The sequence below is a fragment of the Streptopelia decaocto genome, assembly GCF_964273445.1.
Source record: "Streptopelia decaocto genome assembly, chromosome: 2".
NCBI lineage: Eukaryota > Metazoa > Chordata > Aves > Columbiformes > Columbidae > Streptopelia > Streptopelia decaocto.
In genome coordinates, this window is record NC_138655.1 from 41,318,072 (window position 1) to 41,338,267 (window position 20,196).

Genomic DNA, 20,196 nt, shown 5'->3' on the forward strand with positions numbered 1-20,196 from the left:
ACAGATAGTATTAAATTCCAATCAAATTGCAGCCAGTTGTTTACCCATTTTGGGGGCTTACAAAACTTGATTTTCTCTCACTAAATGTCTTCTTCTCATGCAAAAATATCCTCCCTAACTCCTACCAATATAAACATCCCTAACTAAATATCAATAAGTATCACAAAGGCCTATCCATATTATTAATATAATTGGACTGTTACTTGCATATGCAGGCAGAGAGCCTGCAGAAACTGGACTCAAAAAAATGAGACGTGTAAATTTATACAGACTTTGGCCTTAATATAAAATGTACCTGACAAATTCTTGTTAGTTCGAAGATTACATCTAAGTGTGAACTTAATCTCCAAATCATATAATGTTTCTATATTCTACACAAAAGTAAAAACAATTTTGTACTTCATTTTGGAAAGGACTGGAAGCTATTTTTAAGCAAGAAAAGCTACTGATGTTACAGTGCATAAATTTTCAAAAGTTACAGAAAAGACATAAATTTTAGCTAAGGTTGTATCATTTTCTACAAAACTGTGTAGAAAACTAGGAAATAAGAAGAAAACTCTGGTACTCTGAAGCTGCTGTAAACACCTGAATCAAAAAAAAAAACAAACAGAGAGGAGCAAAAGGAATGTAGGGATTTTATCTCTTTTTCAGGCTTTGCAGTTTCATCTCTAATCTGTGTTTTTGTGAAATTTCTGAAACTTTGGCATTTACTTCTTTAAATTAAGGAGAAAACAAGGTAATGAAGTCTTTTCAGTTGAGCTTGGCTTTGACCACTGATTCATAGTGAGCTTACACATACTGACTGCCTCCTGTATTTTCTATTTCTATACAGCGTCTGAAGTTTTTACTGCACTGTAAGAGTCCTATTAAAGAAAAAACAACTTGTTACCCTTTCAATTATGCTTCCATGTCTAAATAACTTATAAGATTGTAAGTACACAAGTAGAAGAGACTACATAGGTCTATAGCAACTATTGACTTCTTGTAGGTTGTAAATTTTATAGCTACTAATAAAACCATTACTAAATAACTTCTGAAGTATTTAAAAGTATAAACAAAAATCACTTAGTCATTTGCAGAGGGTTGTCTTTTAAAAGAAAGCAGAAAGCAAGCTATTACATTTATTAATTTCCTGCCATGTTTTGAGCCACCGGTTCTGAAGGCTGAAATCTTATATTACATAATCACACAATGGATATAGTGAGGGTAGTGTCAAGATATTTTTGAATGCTTTATCAATGGCCTAGAGATGCATATTTAAAATGAGAAATCTGTTTCGTTTACCTATTCTTTCCCTTGTAACCTAAACTGAGACTACAAAAATTAGCTGACTAAGAACATATTTGAGGAGAAAACATGAACAATTTAAAATCCTCCTCTATCCTCAGAGGAGCTCATAAACTCAGACTTAATGTTCCTTTGAGGAACATAAGCCCGTTCACATTTTACCCTGGAATGCATCTAACATTTCCCATCAGAGTAGTTTCTGGGCTTTTTATTCATTTAGGGAATCACCTTTTGATCTTCTAAATCCATAGTAGGGTTAAAGTACTGTGTGGCCCAGTTCAGAAAAACATTCTTTTACTAACTTCAGAATAATTCAGTGTGATGTCCACAATGATTTTTGGGCCCTGGCCTGCAGGCAGAGCTCATTGACACGATTTTTCTTTGCATTAACCTTCAAGTTTAAGTATTTCCCCAAAGCCCAAGCATTATAAAGCACAACACCTTTTTATTCTGTCTTCCCACTTACCTTGAGGAAAAGTATATGTTTAAAATCTGGTTGAATCATAACTATGTTTTAATGAATAAATACTAAAGTGTCAGTTTAATTGGTTTCAACAAGTGGATTGCTCTGTGTCAGGAGATTATTGGTATTTGCATGCAGGGATTAACATTTCCTAACATCAGCAGAAAACACTGCCTTCCATGTCATGATTGTGCTGAACAGATTTGCACATCATTGAACAGGTATATGCACTATGTGCACTTCAGCAGGCACAAACAAGGTAAATCTGCCCATAGATTTGGACGCTGCTGGCAATCATCTGTAGACACCAGGTAACTGAGCCGAAAGATAAGTGTCCTTGCTACTGTGGTGCAAAGCAAAGCTAACAATCTATCTCTCAACTAAAGATATTTACTGGTGTTATGAAGAATGTTAGAAGTTTATGTGTAGCCTATTTGGAATACCTTGTGAAGTTTAATTCCTCTTGCCAAGCATGGATCAGATAGCACAAAGGAAATTTTTGTTATATCTCCAATATCACCAAGAGTAAACTGTTACAAATAAAGAAGAAAAAAATAAGTATACATTTTAAGTAACAATTCAGATTACATATTTTAAGACCAAGTAAAAAGATGAATAAAATAGGTAAAAAATACTAGTCAAGGACATTAATGTTAGGGTGAGGAGGTTCCATTAAGATTTAAAGTTAATATGGACTCAAATTTGTACCATTATTTAAGTTTATTTTTAACCATGAGAACTGGTCGCAGAGCCTAGGCCAACATGCGAAAAACAAGGAATTGCGTGACTGATTCTGTGTTTCCAAGATGAATTCATACTACTGTTCTTTTCATCTCCTCTTCATCACAAGTTTATTCTCAAACCTGAACTGAAATTTTGAACTCAAGATGATTTTTAGCCTTGGATATTGGTTCTGTTCTCAGCTATTCTACTGCTCAAAAGAAAGGAAGGCTGATTTCCACAAGTCATTTACAGTGCTGCTTGTAGCTTTTCATCCGGCAGCAGTTAAGTGATGCCTCTTTTTTTTTTTTTTCCTTTTTGCAAAAGATAATTAATGACTATTTTTTCCATGTTATAAATAAAAACCTTTTGAAAGGGGTGACCCAGGTTCACACATCTGTCCAGAAAGCCGCCATTAACTTCATGTGCAAACTACAGAATTGACATCCCAGGCCCAAGCTCATAGTAGAGAGACACAGCTTCCAAGTAGTGAAAACAAATTATTTGAGGTTTGAGAAGTAGAATGTAAAGGAAGTATGGAATAGTTTCATTATTTATTGCCTTACTGGGAAGGCTTATTAGCCTTACTTCAAAGTCAATGAGGCTTTGTATGTTAAAGTTGGCATTTGCTCAAGAGAGTTTTCATAAATGATATGTATTAGCCCTCATGTGAGAAGTTCTCTAAGTGCTGTTTATTTAAGACATATAGGTATAAACATTAACTCTGACAAACAAAAAAATAATTCCATACATCTTCACATACATTGGCTAAAACTGAAACTACTCGCTGAGACTTGTGTGAAATAAAAAAGAAACCCACCAAAAATGGATTATCATTCAGATTCTGAACTTTCTGTGAAGATGATTTCCCTTTTTGTCCAAATACAACAACTTGAATATCTGGAACATCTTCTGGTATTTGTGTACAGTGCACCCATGTTTGCCAACATCCTCTGCTTTTAGTATCAACATTTTTTGGGGGAAGAGATGTCACTGGTGTTTCTGCATTGAAAACAAACATTTATTCAGAGCCTGTGGTAAGTTATAAAGCAGTATAAGCCAAAAGATAGAAAATTACATTGCCTGGTAGTGCTGGATCTAGCATGGGCAAGTCAATCAACAAAGCCATAAAACCCCCATTACTCATTTTATCCCTGTGGCAGTGTTAGAATCCCAGACCAGTTGCTTCATGATTCCATGTCACACTTGTGCAGGGACCATGCCTATCTTCTCTATATTGTTTCAAGGACAGGATAAGTGCTGCCAGTGGAGACTCTTTCAATGTTGCTGTTTTTGTCTTCTCCATCCCAAGCATAATTTTCTCCTCCTTGTTTACAGAAGGCATAATTCACCTTGGTCAGGGACCCTCCCCCTCACCATTGGGGTACCAATGCTCTGTTCTGCCTGTATTGTGAAGTAGCCTTGTGCTGGCTCTGTTCTGCTCTGCCCCAGAGTAATGATTCACATAAATGAAAGACATTTCTCCTGGTATTACCTTTGAGGGGGATTACCACTTCTACAAAATCTTTCTTGGAGTGTTTATTGATCCAGTCATTGTGAACAAAAACATGTGCAGAAAAAGGGTAGCAGGCTTCTTTTATAACAACTTTTTCCAAGAACCAGTCATCTGATTGAAAATAAACAGAATACTATTAATTTATACCTTCTAAGTAACAAAATGTTCTGCATATGCAGTCAGAAGTTTCTATCTTTAGAAAATCACACAATGTTTTCTTTCAATGAACTTCTCAAGGAAATAAGATTTCTGAAAATATATTGGCTGTGTAAATATGTGTTTATGTCTGTTCGCCTACACTTCAAAACATTCAACTTTCTACAGATCTTGTCAAATTAAACATAGTTGCAGATTTGATTTAATGATCTGTTAGTGTTGCTAAGGACAGAAAGGCTTCTGCATGAGATCTCTGGACACAAGAAGACCCCAATAGGAAATTATATTATCCATGTCCTAAAGGAAAAAGAATCAGGATTTCTACCATCAGAAAATCCACTCAGCACACAGCTTTCTTTCTGGTGAGGTTCTATGCTATCTAATAAGGCACAATCTTCAGCTGAAGATTTTTTCTTGATTGAGACCCTTTTGTAGATTCTCTGGAAACAAAGCATTTGAACAATCAGACTTCAGAGTCTTTGTATACTTGATTATACCCCAAGTATTGGTGAAGTCACTGAAAGTTTGATCATTCATTTAAATGTTACTATCTAGGAAATATATGGTAAATAGTCTGCAAATCAGCCTTTCTGAGTTTAACCTACAGAGTCATCTTATAGTCTTGGGTTTGTTTGTTTGTTTTTTTTTTTATAAAGACAAAAGAACAAAAGACTCAGCTCTTGAACAATCTTGTCTCTGTTATCAACATTACTGCAGAAGTAGGATATCTGTAGAATCTCTGTTCCGTTGCCTCTAAAAAACACTAGGCCAAAATTGTAGCCAAAGCATTGAAGAAAAGATAAATTCATTATGCTCCTTGCTGTTGCTATTTTCAAGAAGTAAGCAATTTTCTTTAATTCCAACAGCTGCTGTGGAATCAGAAGGAGGAAAAGAAAAAATGTTGCAGGAAGAAGTGGTCTTTTTATCTGCCACTTGACCTCACATACGCAGAATCCCTTAAAAAGTAATATATTTCTCATGGTTTAGAAGAAAAAAATCTATGAGACTAGAACAGCCTTTCTTCCATGTTCCACTTCTCAATCTGATGAACTGATTTTCTGTTCTTATCTTTACCTAGAAGCATTTAGTCCTGAAAAAACAAATCTTTTAAAATGAAAATGTCCATCATTCAAAAATTGAGAGAAAATAAAAGTCAAAAATTGCAAAAGCATGATGCCATATTGCTTCCTGAAAGCTTTGTTCTGCTTACTCATAAATACATAGTCACGCTTATAGATAAATAGTTCACATATAATTCTACCAGTTTATATTTTCACAACATCTCCTAGGAATCCTTTGCACATTTTAGTAAAACCAAGCTGCACACTTGACATTTATAGTCCAACAGAAATAATGAACATCAGAAAATGGAGAGTTATCTCAGATTTTCTGGAACTTAAGGAAAAAAAACCACTTGTGATTTTTGATATTAAATTTAAGACATTTCTTAAGTTCTAAGGTCTCCTAAATTTGATAATCTACATGGTTATTCCCATACATTAGTGGAAAAAAATGCTGACCTTTTTTTAGACTCTTAAATCCAACAAGAACTTGATTCAACCTGCCAAGGTATACTGCTTTGATTTTGAAAACATCCACCTGCAATATGAAAATAATTTAAATGATATTTTAGTTAAACTTAATATGTATCTGCTTTTGAATATTTATCAGTTTAGTCCTCTGTGTCTGGTCATTGTTTTGTATCTCAGTGGAAGCAAATTTATCTTATGTCTTTCCATTGTCTTTGTGTTCATAATTAAACATTACATGCTATAACTGCTATTTCCTGATCCAGAGAATATTGTGAATTATGAATTTCCAAATGCTGCTGTATTTAATAGGAATTCATTTTGCAAACATCAGATACACACACTAGCAATAAAGTGTTCATTTATAATACTTTCATTGACTGAAATAACCAAATCGTATCATTTACTACTTGTGTTGAAACTTAGTTTGATATAGAACCTAATCCAACTGACACTGATGAGCAATAGTTGTTTAATAATTCTGAAAATCTGGAGCAATTTCATTTTCACTAAAATTCACAGCTGATATAGTGGGAATTAGGCATGTAAATAGGAATGAAGTGAATAGCATAGGTTTCAACCACTATGTTATTGGAATAAGGATTTTTTACTCAAACCATCTCTATAATAGGTTAAATTTTCCACATACAACAGACTTGCATGATGACTAGACCTCATGGAATCTTTTCTTTTTTCCCTACTGTAAATCTTCATACTGTATTCACCTTATTGGTATATACATGTTTTTAATCTTCTTCACACAGTCATCTTTCTTCATAATCAATGGGAAAGTTCACATAAGTGTGTGCATGGAAACTGGGGACATAAATTGTTTAACGTGTGCTTGTTGGCTTTTTTGAACAGAGTCTGAAGAAAAGAGGTTTGGAAAAATACTATTCATGAGTGGATTCATCTGCTCTTTTGGGAAATAAGCTGCAGAACATAATCTCCATGAGTAAGTCTGTTTTCTTTATTCTTGTGACTCATCCTGTTGTAGACAGAAGCAGTTGTCTTGGAAAGGTTGGGTTGAAAACTCAGTTTGAAGACAAAAGTTTGGGACCAATTTGGGGGTTTGAAAACAAACAATAAAAATGTTGTATTGTTCCCATAGTTACTGCCAAGTACAATGACACACAAAAATTCATGCTACCTGTGAAAACCATATTGATCACAAGAGTCATTTAGAAAAAAAGAGCAAAGACTAAGAACAGAGAATTAGCCATTTGAGAGCAAGTTGAAGTAAACAATACTGTGAGAGGATGAATACCCAAACAGTTGCTACTTGAAATATTTTCTGTAAGAAGAAGATTAGGGTGCTACAGGCCAGGATATAGAAAAGCCTTTTAGAGTTTCAGACAAAGGATTTATCCTCTTGAGCAGGCTCATTCAAAAACTGACACAGAATCTGGATTACACAGAAAAAATCCTTGTGAATTTGCAAATGAGTTATATTTCCACTGGAGTAAGTATTCACAGAAGTAAATTGCATTGTTCACATATTTTTCTATATAAGTTTTATTCTTATGTATTATGTATATCACCAAAAAGATTAATCTATAAAATTTCCCACATTACTCCTTAAAGCCAGATGAGCCCTACTATCATGTCATTATTATTTTCAGATTTATTTTGTGAAGTCTGAGCTAGCAGTTTGATCAGGTCTTGATGAACATGACATTGGGTATGCACATTCTCTTCCACAATGGAGAAAGAAAATACAAGAATACAGAGGACATAATGACTAACAAAGGTGTAGCTCAGTTTTTATACAAAAAAATCATCATGTCTTCTAGAATCTTTAGAACTGAAAAGAAAAGCAGATAAAATAAGCAGAGGCATGTTTAAAGAATAAATGAAGCATATTGTAAACAGATTTCTCTAGATTTCTACATCAGAGAACAAACTAATCTGGGTGGGCTGGCAGCAATTAAATACTTCCTCCTGCCCTCCCCAAAAAAGGATTCCTATGTACTTTGTCATGATTTTATGATTCCTTTAAAACAAAAATAAAAAAATATTCCCAACCTAAACTCAGAGCAAACAGTAGGGACTGGTATAGTATCAGCTAGACATTTCTTTTAGAACTGAAATACATATTTCCTTTTGATCTGAAGTTTGTTTTAGTTACTTTTTTCTTATGCCAAAAAAACACTCCAGGAATTGCTCTTCTAGGAAAAGCCCTTTAAGTCTCAAAAAGCAAGAATATGTTTACCATGTTTAAAAGCAATAAGTGGGTGGAAGAATTGGAAACATGAAAAAATAAAACTTTGCTTGGAACACTGACTTTAGTGTTCAGGAAAGCTAATAAGAAAGAGTCATGGTCTAAAGTAAGTACGAAGGCAAGATACCCTACAGAAATGTTATCAATTCTATCAGTCGTATCTTAATAAAACAGTGAAACCTCCCTAGCCTTAAAAGTATGGAATATTAAAACAGAACTTTTAGAGCATATTTAGTCCAATTCCATATTAATTCATCAACTTAAGTGTTTCACTGTTGTGCAATGCTGATGATGCGTAAAAGAAGCATGTTACCTATAGAGACAATCACCTCTTAGGTACACAATAAAATTATCTATATGGAAAACAAAACTTTAGTATTTTTGATACTCTGTTCATGAAAGGTTTTATGTAAACATATGTTTTAACAAAAAGACACTCAAAGATTTAGTTACATTTTTCCTTAATGTTTTACCTGCCCTCTAGGGAAGGTGATCAGGCCATTTCTTGAGTTAAGCCATCGTTTCCCTGAGTCACTCTTTTCTCCTTGTATACAAAGATAGGCTTCACCAGTGGCATCTGCTTTTTTCAAGTCTCCCGTGTGCAAATGGATTGTGTACTCCACAACTTCAGAAAAAATAAACATAGGAAAACAAAAAGTCAGCAGGAGAAAATGCTCCCTGTCTTCTTGCCCAACACCTGCATTGTGTACCAATCCCTTGTAGAAACCATTGCAGATTTAATTTCAATCCCATACTGTGCCACAGGACAGGGAGCACAGGTCTCGTCAATCCTGGTGACATACATAAGCAAAACATTCCTACTGGATAACTCCCTGTTTGGGAATGCACAGAATACAGATTTGTTCTGCTCTGACACCAGTCCCAAGAAAATGAGCACTACTGGCTGCTGCTTAGGGCACAGGATCTCCTATGTACTGCCCCCTTCTCCTAAAGTAGGGAATCTTTTCTAAGAAATGCTTCATGTTTACATGCTTTTTGGAAAATGATGATTTCTAAGACTATTTACTCATATTCCTTCCTTCCTTCCTTCCTTCCTTCCTTCCTTCCTTCCTTCCTTCCTTCCTTCCTTCCTTCCTTCCTTCCTTCCTTCCTTCCTTCCTTCCTTCCTTCCTTCCTTCCTTCCTTCCTTCCTTCCCTTTCTGTCTATCATTTTCTCCTTCAAATAATATGGGAGCTTACACTTGTAAAGTGGCTTAGAAGAATGCTGGGACCTGATTGTCTTAAGCTTTGAATTCATGTAATTATCTCTCAATAAAAGAACATATCAGGACTAATAAGCTTTCTCACTAGTCAGATCATAATACTATTACAGTGTGCTCAAGTTAAAACATATTAATGTGAAACAGAAATAATGAATTAAAAAGTCTTTCAACATCAGCTTTTACACATAAAGGGAAAAACCTTCTCACATTTTGTATCAGTCTCCAAAAAACATTCCATGTACTGTATCATAACCCACAAATGATCAGCTAAGTGACACCTGAGTTTAACGGAAAGCATTCATTATTATCTAAACTGTGGTCATAGTACAGAGATTAGAAGAGAAATCTATGGCCACTATGTGGAGTTTCTGTTTCCTTACCTGTTTTTGATACTATACATAGAGGGGTGATGCAGATGAGACCAGATTGCAGTAATTCTGAATAACCTTCATGGAAAACTGATACATTCATTTTTTACATGACCTATTTTAGCCCCTGAGTTTATAATGGAAATAAGGAATGAAGAAACACTTGAACAGAAGCAGGTCACAATCTCAATATCCATGGTTACTTGCATCATTTTAACAAGAAGGAGCCCAGGAATAAAAGAAAGTGTTTTGAAGGCTTGGATTTTCTTCACCCTAGTGTTGTAAGTTTGCTCTTAGTCAGATTAAAATAATAAATCTGTTTTCATTTGTATAATGCTGGTGCTGTCACTTTAGGAACCTAACTTTGGTGGCTATAATAACCGTATTCTCCTTATGTGGTCAGCAGGTAAAAGCAGGTTCTGTAGAAAACATCCATGATGAGTTCCCATATATTCTAGGGATACACACAAATAGTTAAGAGTCTAAACTTAGATGGTCTGAATGTTCCTCTACTTCCAACAACAAGCACTATTACTTCGGTCTAAGAAAAAAAACCTATAATGTTGTGGCAACACAGGCTTGTAAAACACACCTTTTTAATAGTTTTCAGAAGGAGGAAAACATGTTTATCCACTGTGAAATGCCAAGTCACATTTGAGATGTGGGTCATAAGCAATGCACATGTACTAAGAATATTTTTAAGAATGAATATATGATCCTGAAACCTTTTTTGTCACAATCTTCAAGGCTGATTTTTTTTTTTTTTAAGGACTGAGCACCCTTACACCCAACATTTTACAAGTACTGAGCTATCTTGGACTAATCCAAATTATTCAGCCCCAACTCCCACAACCTTCATCACTAGCACAGCAAAGCACAGATAGGCAACATCTAGACTATGGGACAGTTATACGCTGGAAAAATTCCTCCACCCTCACTCTGCCACTTGTTCCTGCCTCCCTGCCTAGGACCTGGCTGGCTGTACAACATCTGCTTTCCCCAATCCCTAACATTCTGTGATTCTGTGATTCTGTGAAACATGAGTGTGCAAAGGAAAATGGTACTTTAGGCAAACATGAAACCAAGGAGCAAATAAGAAGCCCTTTCAGTCTCACAATCAACAATGCAAACCAGAGAGCACTGAAATACACATTATTTAAGACTGGAATACATATTTCCATCTAAAATACATCACAGGGTACACAAATATCTGAATATAGATCCTGTAAACATCTGATATTTTCAGTACAATTTGGTTCTTGAATCGAATTTATTCGAGATATCCCTATTTAGTCAAACTGTAAAACCTTTAAAAAAAACATAATTATGAGAAATTTCTGGTAGGTTTAAAGATGATTGTTAGAATCTAGAAGCTAGAGCTGTCATTTATTTTCATGCGTAGGTGACAGGAAAACAAGGAGAAAAAAAAAAGAGTCATTCTGAGGATATTTATTTTTAAGCCTTTCTTACAGCTCTTTTCACAAGCTGGTGCTATTCATATTGAGTGTTATAATCAAAAGGCCTGATTTTAAATAGTGTGACATCTTATATAGCTATTTCTTTATATGTTTAAAATAAAAAGGTCACATCACGTCACTGGAATAAGGGTTCTAAAGTGTATGTTTGCATACCAATTGAAAAATTAATATCTGAAAGGATTCATTAAATAATAAGGGCTATATCAGTCTGCTAGTAAAGGTATGCATTGCAATAAACTTCTGAAATGTCTTAGTTTCTCTTCATCTTCTACTATGTGGGGGCGCCATCTGAGAAAATTTGTTTTCTGAAAAGTAACTTTATTTCTCTACACTCTATTTACTCAGGGACTTCCCCAGGACTCTTTTTTTTTTTTTTTTTTAATAACTTAAACCATGAGCTGTGATTGACAACGTCACTTATGTTTGATGATAAGAAGTAAACCAAGAGATTTCGTTGACTGGTGCCACAATATATCTCCTCCCTTTCTTCCAGGCAGTTAAATATACCCTGCCAGGTGAAAGGTAACATAGCTGCATTAAAGGCAGTGTAGCAACACAGACTTGCTCTTCCTGAAGATCCAGGCAGTTGAAAGTACCTGATCTGTCCACGTGACTCTTTGGCATTTAGCCAATGGCATTTTCGCTTTTAGAGGTGTTAGGATATGAAGGTAATACTCTGTGTTATTCATCTAGTGTTGCTTTGCTTGTGTACCTTGGTCACATTAGCAGATTCATTGAAGTCAAAAGGTTACTTGTGTGAATAAGATTGGAAGAGTTTGGTCCACAGATCTTATTGCTCACTTACAGTGCATTGGAAATCACAGTGCTCACAATCATCTTTTCTGCTTTGGTCCAGAATCATTAATATTCTTAATCAAGAGCTTAGCTTTAATCATGCAAGTAGTTTTCAAATGAGATGTAAACTGAAATTTAGAAACATATCTAATGTTTTTGCTGAGCCAGTATTTTAACAGAATCTGCTGAATCTATTGATGCATAATTTAAATCTCACTGTTTAAACTCAAAACAAATAATTCCCATTCATTTTCAAAGGTTTTGGATCAGGGAAAGGACTTCCACTATATAAAGGAAATAAAAATACACAAAGTGACCCCTATGAAGGAGGGCATAACATAAAAGATTCTGAGAAATTGGGTAAAAGTTCTTAGGGTGAGTTTGGAACCATTCTCCCTGTCAGCTAACAAACATACCCCATCAACAAAGATCTACTAAAAAGACATTCTGTTCAACCTTGCCATTCTTTGTCTATTCCCAGCCCCACTTATAAAAGTTCTGTTTCAGATGTAAGCCAGCATAGTGCAAAACTGAAAATTATATGGAATTAAAGACAGGACAGAAGGTGTTTCTTTGAATTTTCTTTCTTGTTCTTGTTGACTTTACTATGTACCACGTATTCAAGTATCATTTGTTGTGATAATTCAGTAACATTTGCCCACAGAACTCTCAATGGCCTTTCAAGGGTGAACAGTTCAAATGATACAACCACATTCTTTCTGAATGTCATAGTTAAACCTTTTAAACCACCGTGATTTTAGCTTTGCAGTGAAATCAGGCAATGCAGGTAATTTTTCCAAGAGAGGGGAAAACAATATGGAAAGCTGTGGGGGAAGAAGTGAACTATCAAATGAACTCCAGTTCTCCTGTTGGAGCTCTTTCTCTTCCTGTTGTCCTCTGTAGCTCATCAGGTTCTCCACAGAAATATGAGATGATAGGGATGAGAATGCAGATAGGGCAGAGTAGGGTGCTATATTTCAGAGGTGTGGGATGTAGCTGATAGAGAATTTTTTTCCATATACTTCCACAAAAATTCTACTCTACAAAATAGTAAAATAAATAGAAAAAGGAAATATGGGGAATGAGTATTCCTGAGGTTATTGTTATAATTCCCCATAGAATAAGTTTTGTTTATAAATGAGAGTTAGACAACTGAGAATCAAAAGTGAGTACACAGGGATAGTTTTTAAATGTTCATTTGGTTCAATGGCAAAAATATGTGAAAACTAAATTTCATGCATAATCCTGCTAATTTATCACATAAGAAGTCTTGTAAAATTAAAATAACCCTTTCTGTGAAAATAAAGGTTAGGACAAGATCCTTAGTTTACATAGCCACATACCTCACGTGCTCAGGACAGTGGAGCAAATCAGTTTATGCCAGTTGAATATCTGATCTTATTAATCTGGTCAAAAGTAAAGGGTTTGTCTAACCTACACAACAGAGTATAGTAGAAAGATGCCTGAAGGAGCAGGAATTTGAGTCAGTAAAATGAAGCAGAATAGCACATTTCCTTCACCAGCTTCATGCCTGAGCCAGCCTGGTTCATGCTAGTTTGATGCCATGCTTGGGCTGATAAGCCTAATAAGTCAAAAGACTGCATTAGCTGAAGCATCTCTAACTGCTTTCATTTGGAAGATAATATGAGACTTATCGTTTACTCTAATGGAAAAGGAATTATTTGATAAATAGGAGGTTCTGGACTGAATTGTACCTGGAAGACTTAAGTATCTTACAGTGAGCAACTGCTTCTCCATGCTCAAACACATTGTATCCAGGGAGTTACCTATAGCCTGAACTATAGGTATATATTTCTACAGATAGAAGAAAAAGCAATTTCAGAGATTCACATTTGAATTTTGCTTATTTTTTGTTCTGTTGCTTGTTTTTAATTATTAATTGCCTTGTCTAGGGATAACAATGATATAACGCAAAATTGTTCTTTTGTCTTTATTTGAATTTATTCTATCAGGACATTCATTAAAGACATCTACATAAATGGATGTCTGTTTCAAAGCAATAATGAGAGCAAACACATAAAAATGATCTTTTTTCCTCTGGTAATCGAACTGGAATACATGGAACTGACTGACAGGAATTTTAGTCTGAATTGTCATTGGGGTTGCAAAGAACAAAACTGATACTAACACTCTGAGGTGTAGATCATGGAACTCCACAAAATGGTTTGTAAGGAACTTCCTAGATTTTGGTTCTTTGGAATAATTTTTGAGGTAGAGTATATACATATCTTTTTCTTACAAATTTTCCAAGAAAAACACCTTAACTTTCTAACATACCTCAAAACTGTATTGCTTTACAATTCAGCATAATGCTGTCTGACAGTATCTCCATTTGTTTCTTAGCATAATTGAGGAGTGTATTCTAGTTTGTTTATTGGTTTGTTTCAATTTCTGGAGTTTCTGTAAGTAGTTAAGCAGTTAGCAATTTTGAATTCTGAAAATAATTACTGATACATCTAATTTTCCCCAATCATTCATAAATAAATTGGGTAAATAGAGCATTTTAACAAGCTGCAGATTTACTATATTCAGCATTGTACATCCTGCATATATTACATGCAACATCCAACATTGTTTTGAATCTGACAGATCAAAATCTTAAAATAATTAATCTTTTTTAGTAAAAGAATACAAGGCTACTAATTGTTTAAAATTATGCAAAACTACACAATACCAAAAATGTAAAAGATCTTCAGTGTTTTATTTGTTCAGGTTTCAACTTTAAATGGGATGAAATATTTGGGAAAATCTGGGCCACTTCCATCTTTTTCTATTACTTTCTGTTTAAGCAGAACGCTCTTTGTACTATGGCCTCTACCAATAAACCTCTTTACTATCTCCATCAATTCTCTTTATTCTAATGAGCCGAATAGGTGGGAAACCCATCCTAAAATAGCTAGTAATAGCTAGTAATCAAGTTACCAGTATGCAATTCCTTATTCCTCTCCATATTCCTGGGTCTTGGGAGAAATCACTTTATTATCTCTCTGGCATCATACAATCTATATGTTTTTCTAACAGCAGAGAAACATGCAACTTAATATATCTTTTTGTGGAATATTACTTGCTATGCTATAAGATTGCCAACACCATCAATAAAACACTAGTGCAATTGAGTTCTTGTATATCTCTTTGCTGGCTAATTGTAACACATTTTAAAAATTCTATCTCCATTTTGTAAGAGGCATTTGCAATTCTTCCATTCTTAAAAAAATTTACTGTGTTTCTAGGTCACATACATTTATTTGTTAATAAGAAGATTCAGGTAACATCACACAGTAGGTGATATTTTATACATATCTTCAGCTGCCATAGCATTAATTTGAAGAGATAATAAATAATCAACAGCTAAAACTGGAACATCATCTAACATAAGCCAAATCCTGTGTTTGCTGTCAGCAATTATAGCATCTGCCATAATCCTGATACCAATGATTTGTTTTCTCAGCTTTCTTTTGTGACAAATGCATGTGCAAAACCAATGCATTCCTTAATACTGAATTCTTGTGGAAATCCTCAAACAGTATTTTAGGCCCAAAAGAGATATATTGGTATTCCAGTGACAGATCCTGACCCCAGTAACAAAAAATGACTTAACTTACCAGGCAAAGGCTCCTGATCTGCATAGAGAGCTGGCAATTCCACACATTTGTCTTCATTAGGGTTGAACCAGCAGTCAAAAGCTAAATACATCTCTTCCTTTGTGCCCGTGTGCTTCATATGCAGTAAATCTAAGTGCCATGGCTGCTTTAGCTTACTATGTGGGCCAGTTACCTGTACTTTGTATAGAGAGCCAATATCTGCCAGTTCGTCCTATGTGAGAAAAAAGAGAAGATGAATGGATCTCATTCTAATTGTGCCAGATCAAACGTAGCTGACAGGTGCATGGAACAGTTGAACAAACTTCAATAGTTAAAGAATTGGGAAAGATTTATAACTGCTAGTATTTTTTTCCTTTCTGATCAATACAAAATTGATTCACTAACATGAATGAGGAGATGGAATGCTTGATATTTTATATCAGGGAACAAGTGATGGCAGTCACTGCTGAAATTTGTACACAGAACAAGGCACTGTTTTTATATATATTACACTGATTCAGTAGATTATCTGCAGGCACAGAAGTTTTAGTCAGTTTTAAAAATTTTGAACACTATTAGAAATATTTCTTACAACTTGAAATATAAAAATGGTGCATTAACTATACATTTGAAGGAGAATTAATCCAATTTTGAGGAAAAACCCAACAGATCATCTATCTTCACCCTACATCATGCTTTCATATAGAAGCTGTCCATTAATATCTTCCTCTTCTTGCATTCGTGGTTAAGAAAAACTCTTCTAGGTCTACTGGGGATAGTACAGCATCTCTATGACGTAGCATTGCTTCACTAAGTGAAAGTAGACGAAGCTTTAGATAACTATAATGATTGTTTTTAAACTAATAATTTTCCCCTGTAACGGAAAAAGAAGGGAGAAAACAGAAGTTACCTTTTCTTCTTGCTGTTCTCTACTTCTCATATTCTTTCCCCTGCTCTTTCATTTCAAATACTGCCCAGCTAGTAGAAGTGCATGTGACCTGACTTCAGCCTTTCCTCTGACAGGGCACTTTGAGTTTCATACTATTTCTTTACATTTACCAGAGGTTCGTGGAAAATAACTCAGGAAAACCTTCTGGGTACTCTTAATTTTGGATCATGTTTGTGGCTTAGGCTACTCTTCTTCATTAAAGAAAAGAGGAATATTTTTTAAATGCCAATTATTTATTTAGCTCAATCATTACATTGAGTTTACCTGATTAGTAGGGTGAGGAAGCAGGAAACAGTTTCTTTTTTCAAGACTGTTTTCTGATAAACCCCAAAATGAAAAGTACCTGCTTTTGCTACCTGCTTCTGCACTTTCAGCAGTCAATCCTGAAGGAACATCTTTCAGGATGTGGCTTCATAGACACACTTCTTTGATGCAAATCTGGTCTGTCAAGTTCCCACTTCCCTGTCTGTCCACTTGCTACCTTTCCCTGCCTTGTGTTTGTTCCTGCAGCTGCAGAATGAACCGATCAAGGTTAAAACTAAGACTGAGGAACCAATCAAGCTTAAAACTTCCAGTTTTCTACCGGGATCAATGATTTCCTCAACACCCACAAAGGACAACCGAAGGATGGAACAAGTGGTACAAGAACAGGACAAATTGTAGTCACAGTTCCCTTGAGTATTTTTCTAGTTTCCAGCACGTTGTGGCTCAGGGATTTTCTGAGGCAGAGGAGGTGTCTGCAGTGTTTATCTTCAGGTCAGTACCAAATTCTACCAAACTGGACTTTCACAGAGAACAAAATCGGAAAAGCATAGGAGTAACAAAGCATTGGCACTGGGAAGGAATTATATCTACAGGAGGGAAGTAAGAGCATTGGGAAAAGGAACAGGCTACAATTCAGTGAAAGTTGACCTCAGATGCTTGTCAATGTTTCAGTTAATGGGTAATAGGAGGAAGGAAAGACAAATTATGGAAGAGCAGAAGAACTGAAAAAAAGGAGAAAACCTGTGGGTAAAAAGGAGCTGACCAAGAGGAAAAAAGGAAGTGATAGTGACAGGCAAAAAAGAGAGAAACCATGTAAGAAAAGGCAGTTCACCTGGAAAAACATGGTGGCAGAGGTAAATAAATTGCATTGAATAAATTACATGTAGGAGAAAAATCTTTCTGTATGTTTTGTCTCATTTATGATTCTTCCTTCTCCATCATCATCCCCGAAAGCTCTACAGTATCCCATGGCATACTGTATGTTTACAAATTACTTACTCTTGTGAGATTGACAAAACCTCTAAATCAGTACCTGCAGCATGGTATATGCTGTGATATGCACCAAGGGACTAATTCGCTCACTTAAGCATTCTCAGTGTGAGACACTGGGAGAATCTGCTCATTCAAAACCCATTGTTCAAGTGACAGTATTACTACCTACAAGCAAAAATGATGATCTGTGCCAATCTACACAGGGGACTTAAAAATCAATTTGGTAGTTTAGTTTAAAGAAAAAATTTATCAGAATTAAGAGAGTTATCAGCTACATGATTCTTAGGCTTTTCTTTCAATAGAGAAAGGTTGAAGTACTTTGATTTGAATTGCTTTTCCTGTAACTTGAAGTGGCAACTTTTTGTGATTCAGGTTGCCATAGAAGACAAAAAAAAGGCATATTGGATCCACTTCGTTGCTCATGTCAGATCCAGTGATGTCCATTATCCAGAGACCTGATGACTTCATGTTGATTTCAGGCAGTTTAGGACTAGTAATCAGTCTTATACCTTTAAAAATGATCAAAGAGAAAAAGGAAAGATAACAGCGTGAGAGAACGGCATAATATAACAGGACCGTAGCCTTTACAATACACAAAGCAAGCCCTATTTGTAGGTTATTTTGTATCTATAGCAACAGTTCACTAAGAATAACACTTCAATACCTTTATTATATTTTTTTTGCCAAGAATTTAACAGCTTAATGTTCTTTCTCTGTTTAAAATTTAGTTTCAGAGGCATTTTCTTGATGCCAAGGCATTTTCCTTGTCATGTTTCGAAGTAATTACTAAGAGAACATTCAGTCACCTTTTAGAGGTCTAATTAATTGTTCTTAAAAAAGCAATCAATGTTACTAGAGCCAATTTATCATTTGGAAGTACCAGCCATCTGCAGCTTGTAGGCACCCAGTGCAAAATGAATAATAGCAATGAACTCCACTTGTAACTAATCTTACCTAGCAATATAACATGTGCTGTAATAGTGCAAGACTGACAGGTAAACCTATAATAAACACCCAAAATATTCACCTGATTCTCTTCTAACCATTCCATGGGAAACAAAAAATATTTAATGGAAAGAAACAACTCAGTAAAATAAACTTTCCACAACTCAGAAAAAACACGCAACTGAATACCTGTCTATCATGGACACCTTGTGTTTCTAAGCTGACTTTCTTCCTCTGGACAAACATTCACTTTACATGGAATTGTTTTCACAGGATTGAAAGAAATAATCTTTTCTACTAGTTTTAAATGGCCAAAGGTCCTGCTGCAAATGTTCTTTGGCCAAGATTTGCACAACTCCTGGCATAGTAGGCTTGAAACGAACAGAAACTGTGCACACCAGACCTGTTGCTTTGTGATGTGGAATAATGCCACAGGTAAAGATTAGGCTCATTTCACTAAGGTAACTTTTCTCTAGATTTCAAATGAGATCCTAAGCTACTTGAAAAGTAGTGCATAAAGCCTGAGCTATTTATCCCAATGAGGCTTACATCGCAAACTCTAATCTGCTTTAAATCTTTCTTTGCAATGTGTTAAATTTAATTTGGATGTCAACTGTTCTATACTTAACACATTGACAGGATGGAATTTTATTAACTTTGACCTTACTAGATGTGGCTTTTCTATAATAGCAAGATCAAACAGAAAATTCACATTTTAAATAAAAGAAAGATACTGTAGAAATGTGAAAGAGTTGTAGCTAAAAAATGCAGGCCAGTTTTGCAGAAGAACTTACCAACTGTTGCAATTTCACAAACAGTCTCACATAACCCCAGATGAGTATCAAGCCAGTTCCACCATGGGAAGACCCATTCTTTGTTTGAGTTTTGTGATTCCTTGACTGTTACCATCTTGAGGTACATCCCAGCCCCGTAGCCTTCTCCATCATGTCCGATGGCCACTTTTTGCAAATCACTCAGAGAAACAGCTTCCACCAAAAATGAATCCACCTACAAAAAAAAAAAAAAAAGGAAAACTTTAATAAAACAGAATTTGGACCCAAATATTGTTGAGCTTCAGGGAAGACGTAGTTCTGGGTTCAGCACACACTGATTACACCTAATATTGAATCCCGCATTCATCATTAAAGATGCATTGTAACTTCATTTGATATTTGGGCAATATGGATCATTTCATCAATCATTTCATATTATGTTACAATGCATATACCTCAACCTTCTGCCACTCAAACAGTTATGACAAGATTTTGGTTCTAATTGAATTTCTATCTTTCAGGGTACTTTAAGTTTCTAAAATTTATCATACAAACCTAGATATATATTAATAGTCCTAAAGAAAATCTGGACATCCAAACAGAGTGTGTTTACTCCAAGATGGCTTCTAGATTCTCCAGTAGTCAAAAAACCCTGTCTTTTTGTTTTTCTTACAAAATGAAAATAATTGTGGAAACAGCAAGTGGAGAAAAAAATAAGCAATAACAGGGAGGAAGATGATGGTGAAGAATAAATTGAGCAAAAGATAAGAGATGGGAAGGGAAGCAGAATGGAGAAAGAAAGTAAAAAAAAAAAAGGAAATGTAAACATGGGGGATGAGAATAAGGACAATAAAAACAACAAGATAAGGAAAAATGTGAAATGCAAAGAAATAAACTATATGCCCCACTAAATT

The 20,196-nt window shown here is 35.1% G+C and overlaps 1 protein-coding gene across 1 annotated transcript in view; it reads right to left on the reverse strand.

Moving 5' to 3' along the window:
- RP1 (RP1 axonemal microtubule associated) overlaps positions 1 to 20,196 on the reverse strand; it is a gene marked incomplete at both ends in the record, with an annotated part of 175,464 nt that overhangs the window by 47,747 nt on the left and 107,521 nt on the right. Inside the window, 8 exons of the mRNA XM_082044556.1 lie at positions 2,194 to 2,280; positions 3,291 to 3,472; positions 3,966 to 4,097; positions 5,663 to 5,741; positions 8,366 to 8,517; positions 15,380 to 15,590; positions 17,883 to 18,073; positions 19,304 to 19,517. Coding sequence (XP_081900682.1) covers positions 2,194 to 2,280; positions 3,291 to 3,472; positions 3,966 to 4,097; positions 5,663 to 5,741; positions 8,366 to 8,517; positions 15,380 to 15,590; positions 17,883 to 18,073; positions 19,304 to 19,517 — 1,248 coding nt within the window. The remainder of the gene's footprint in view (positions 1 to 2,193; positions 2,281 to 3,290; positions 3,473 to 3,965; positions 4,098 to 5,662; positions 5,742 to 8,365; positions 8,518 to 15,379; positions 15,591 to 17,882; positions 18,074 to 19,303; positions 19,518 to 20,196) is intronic.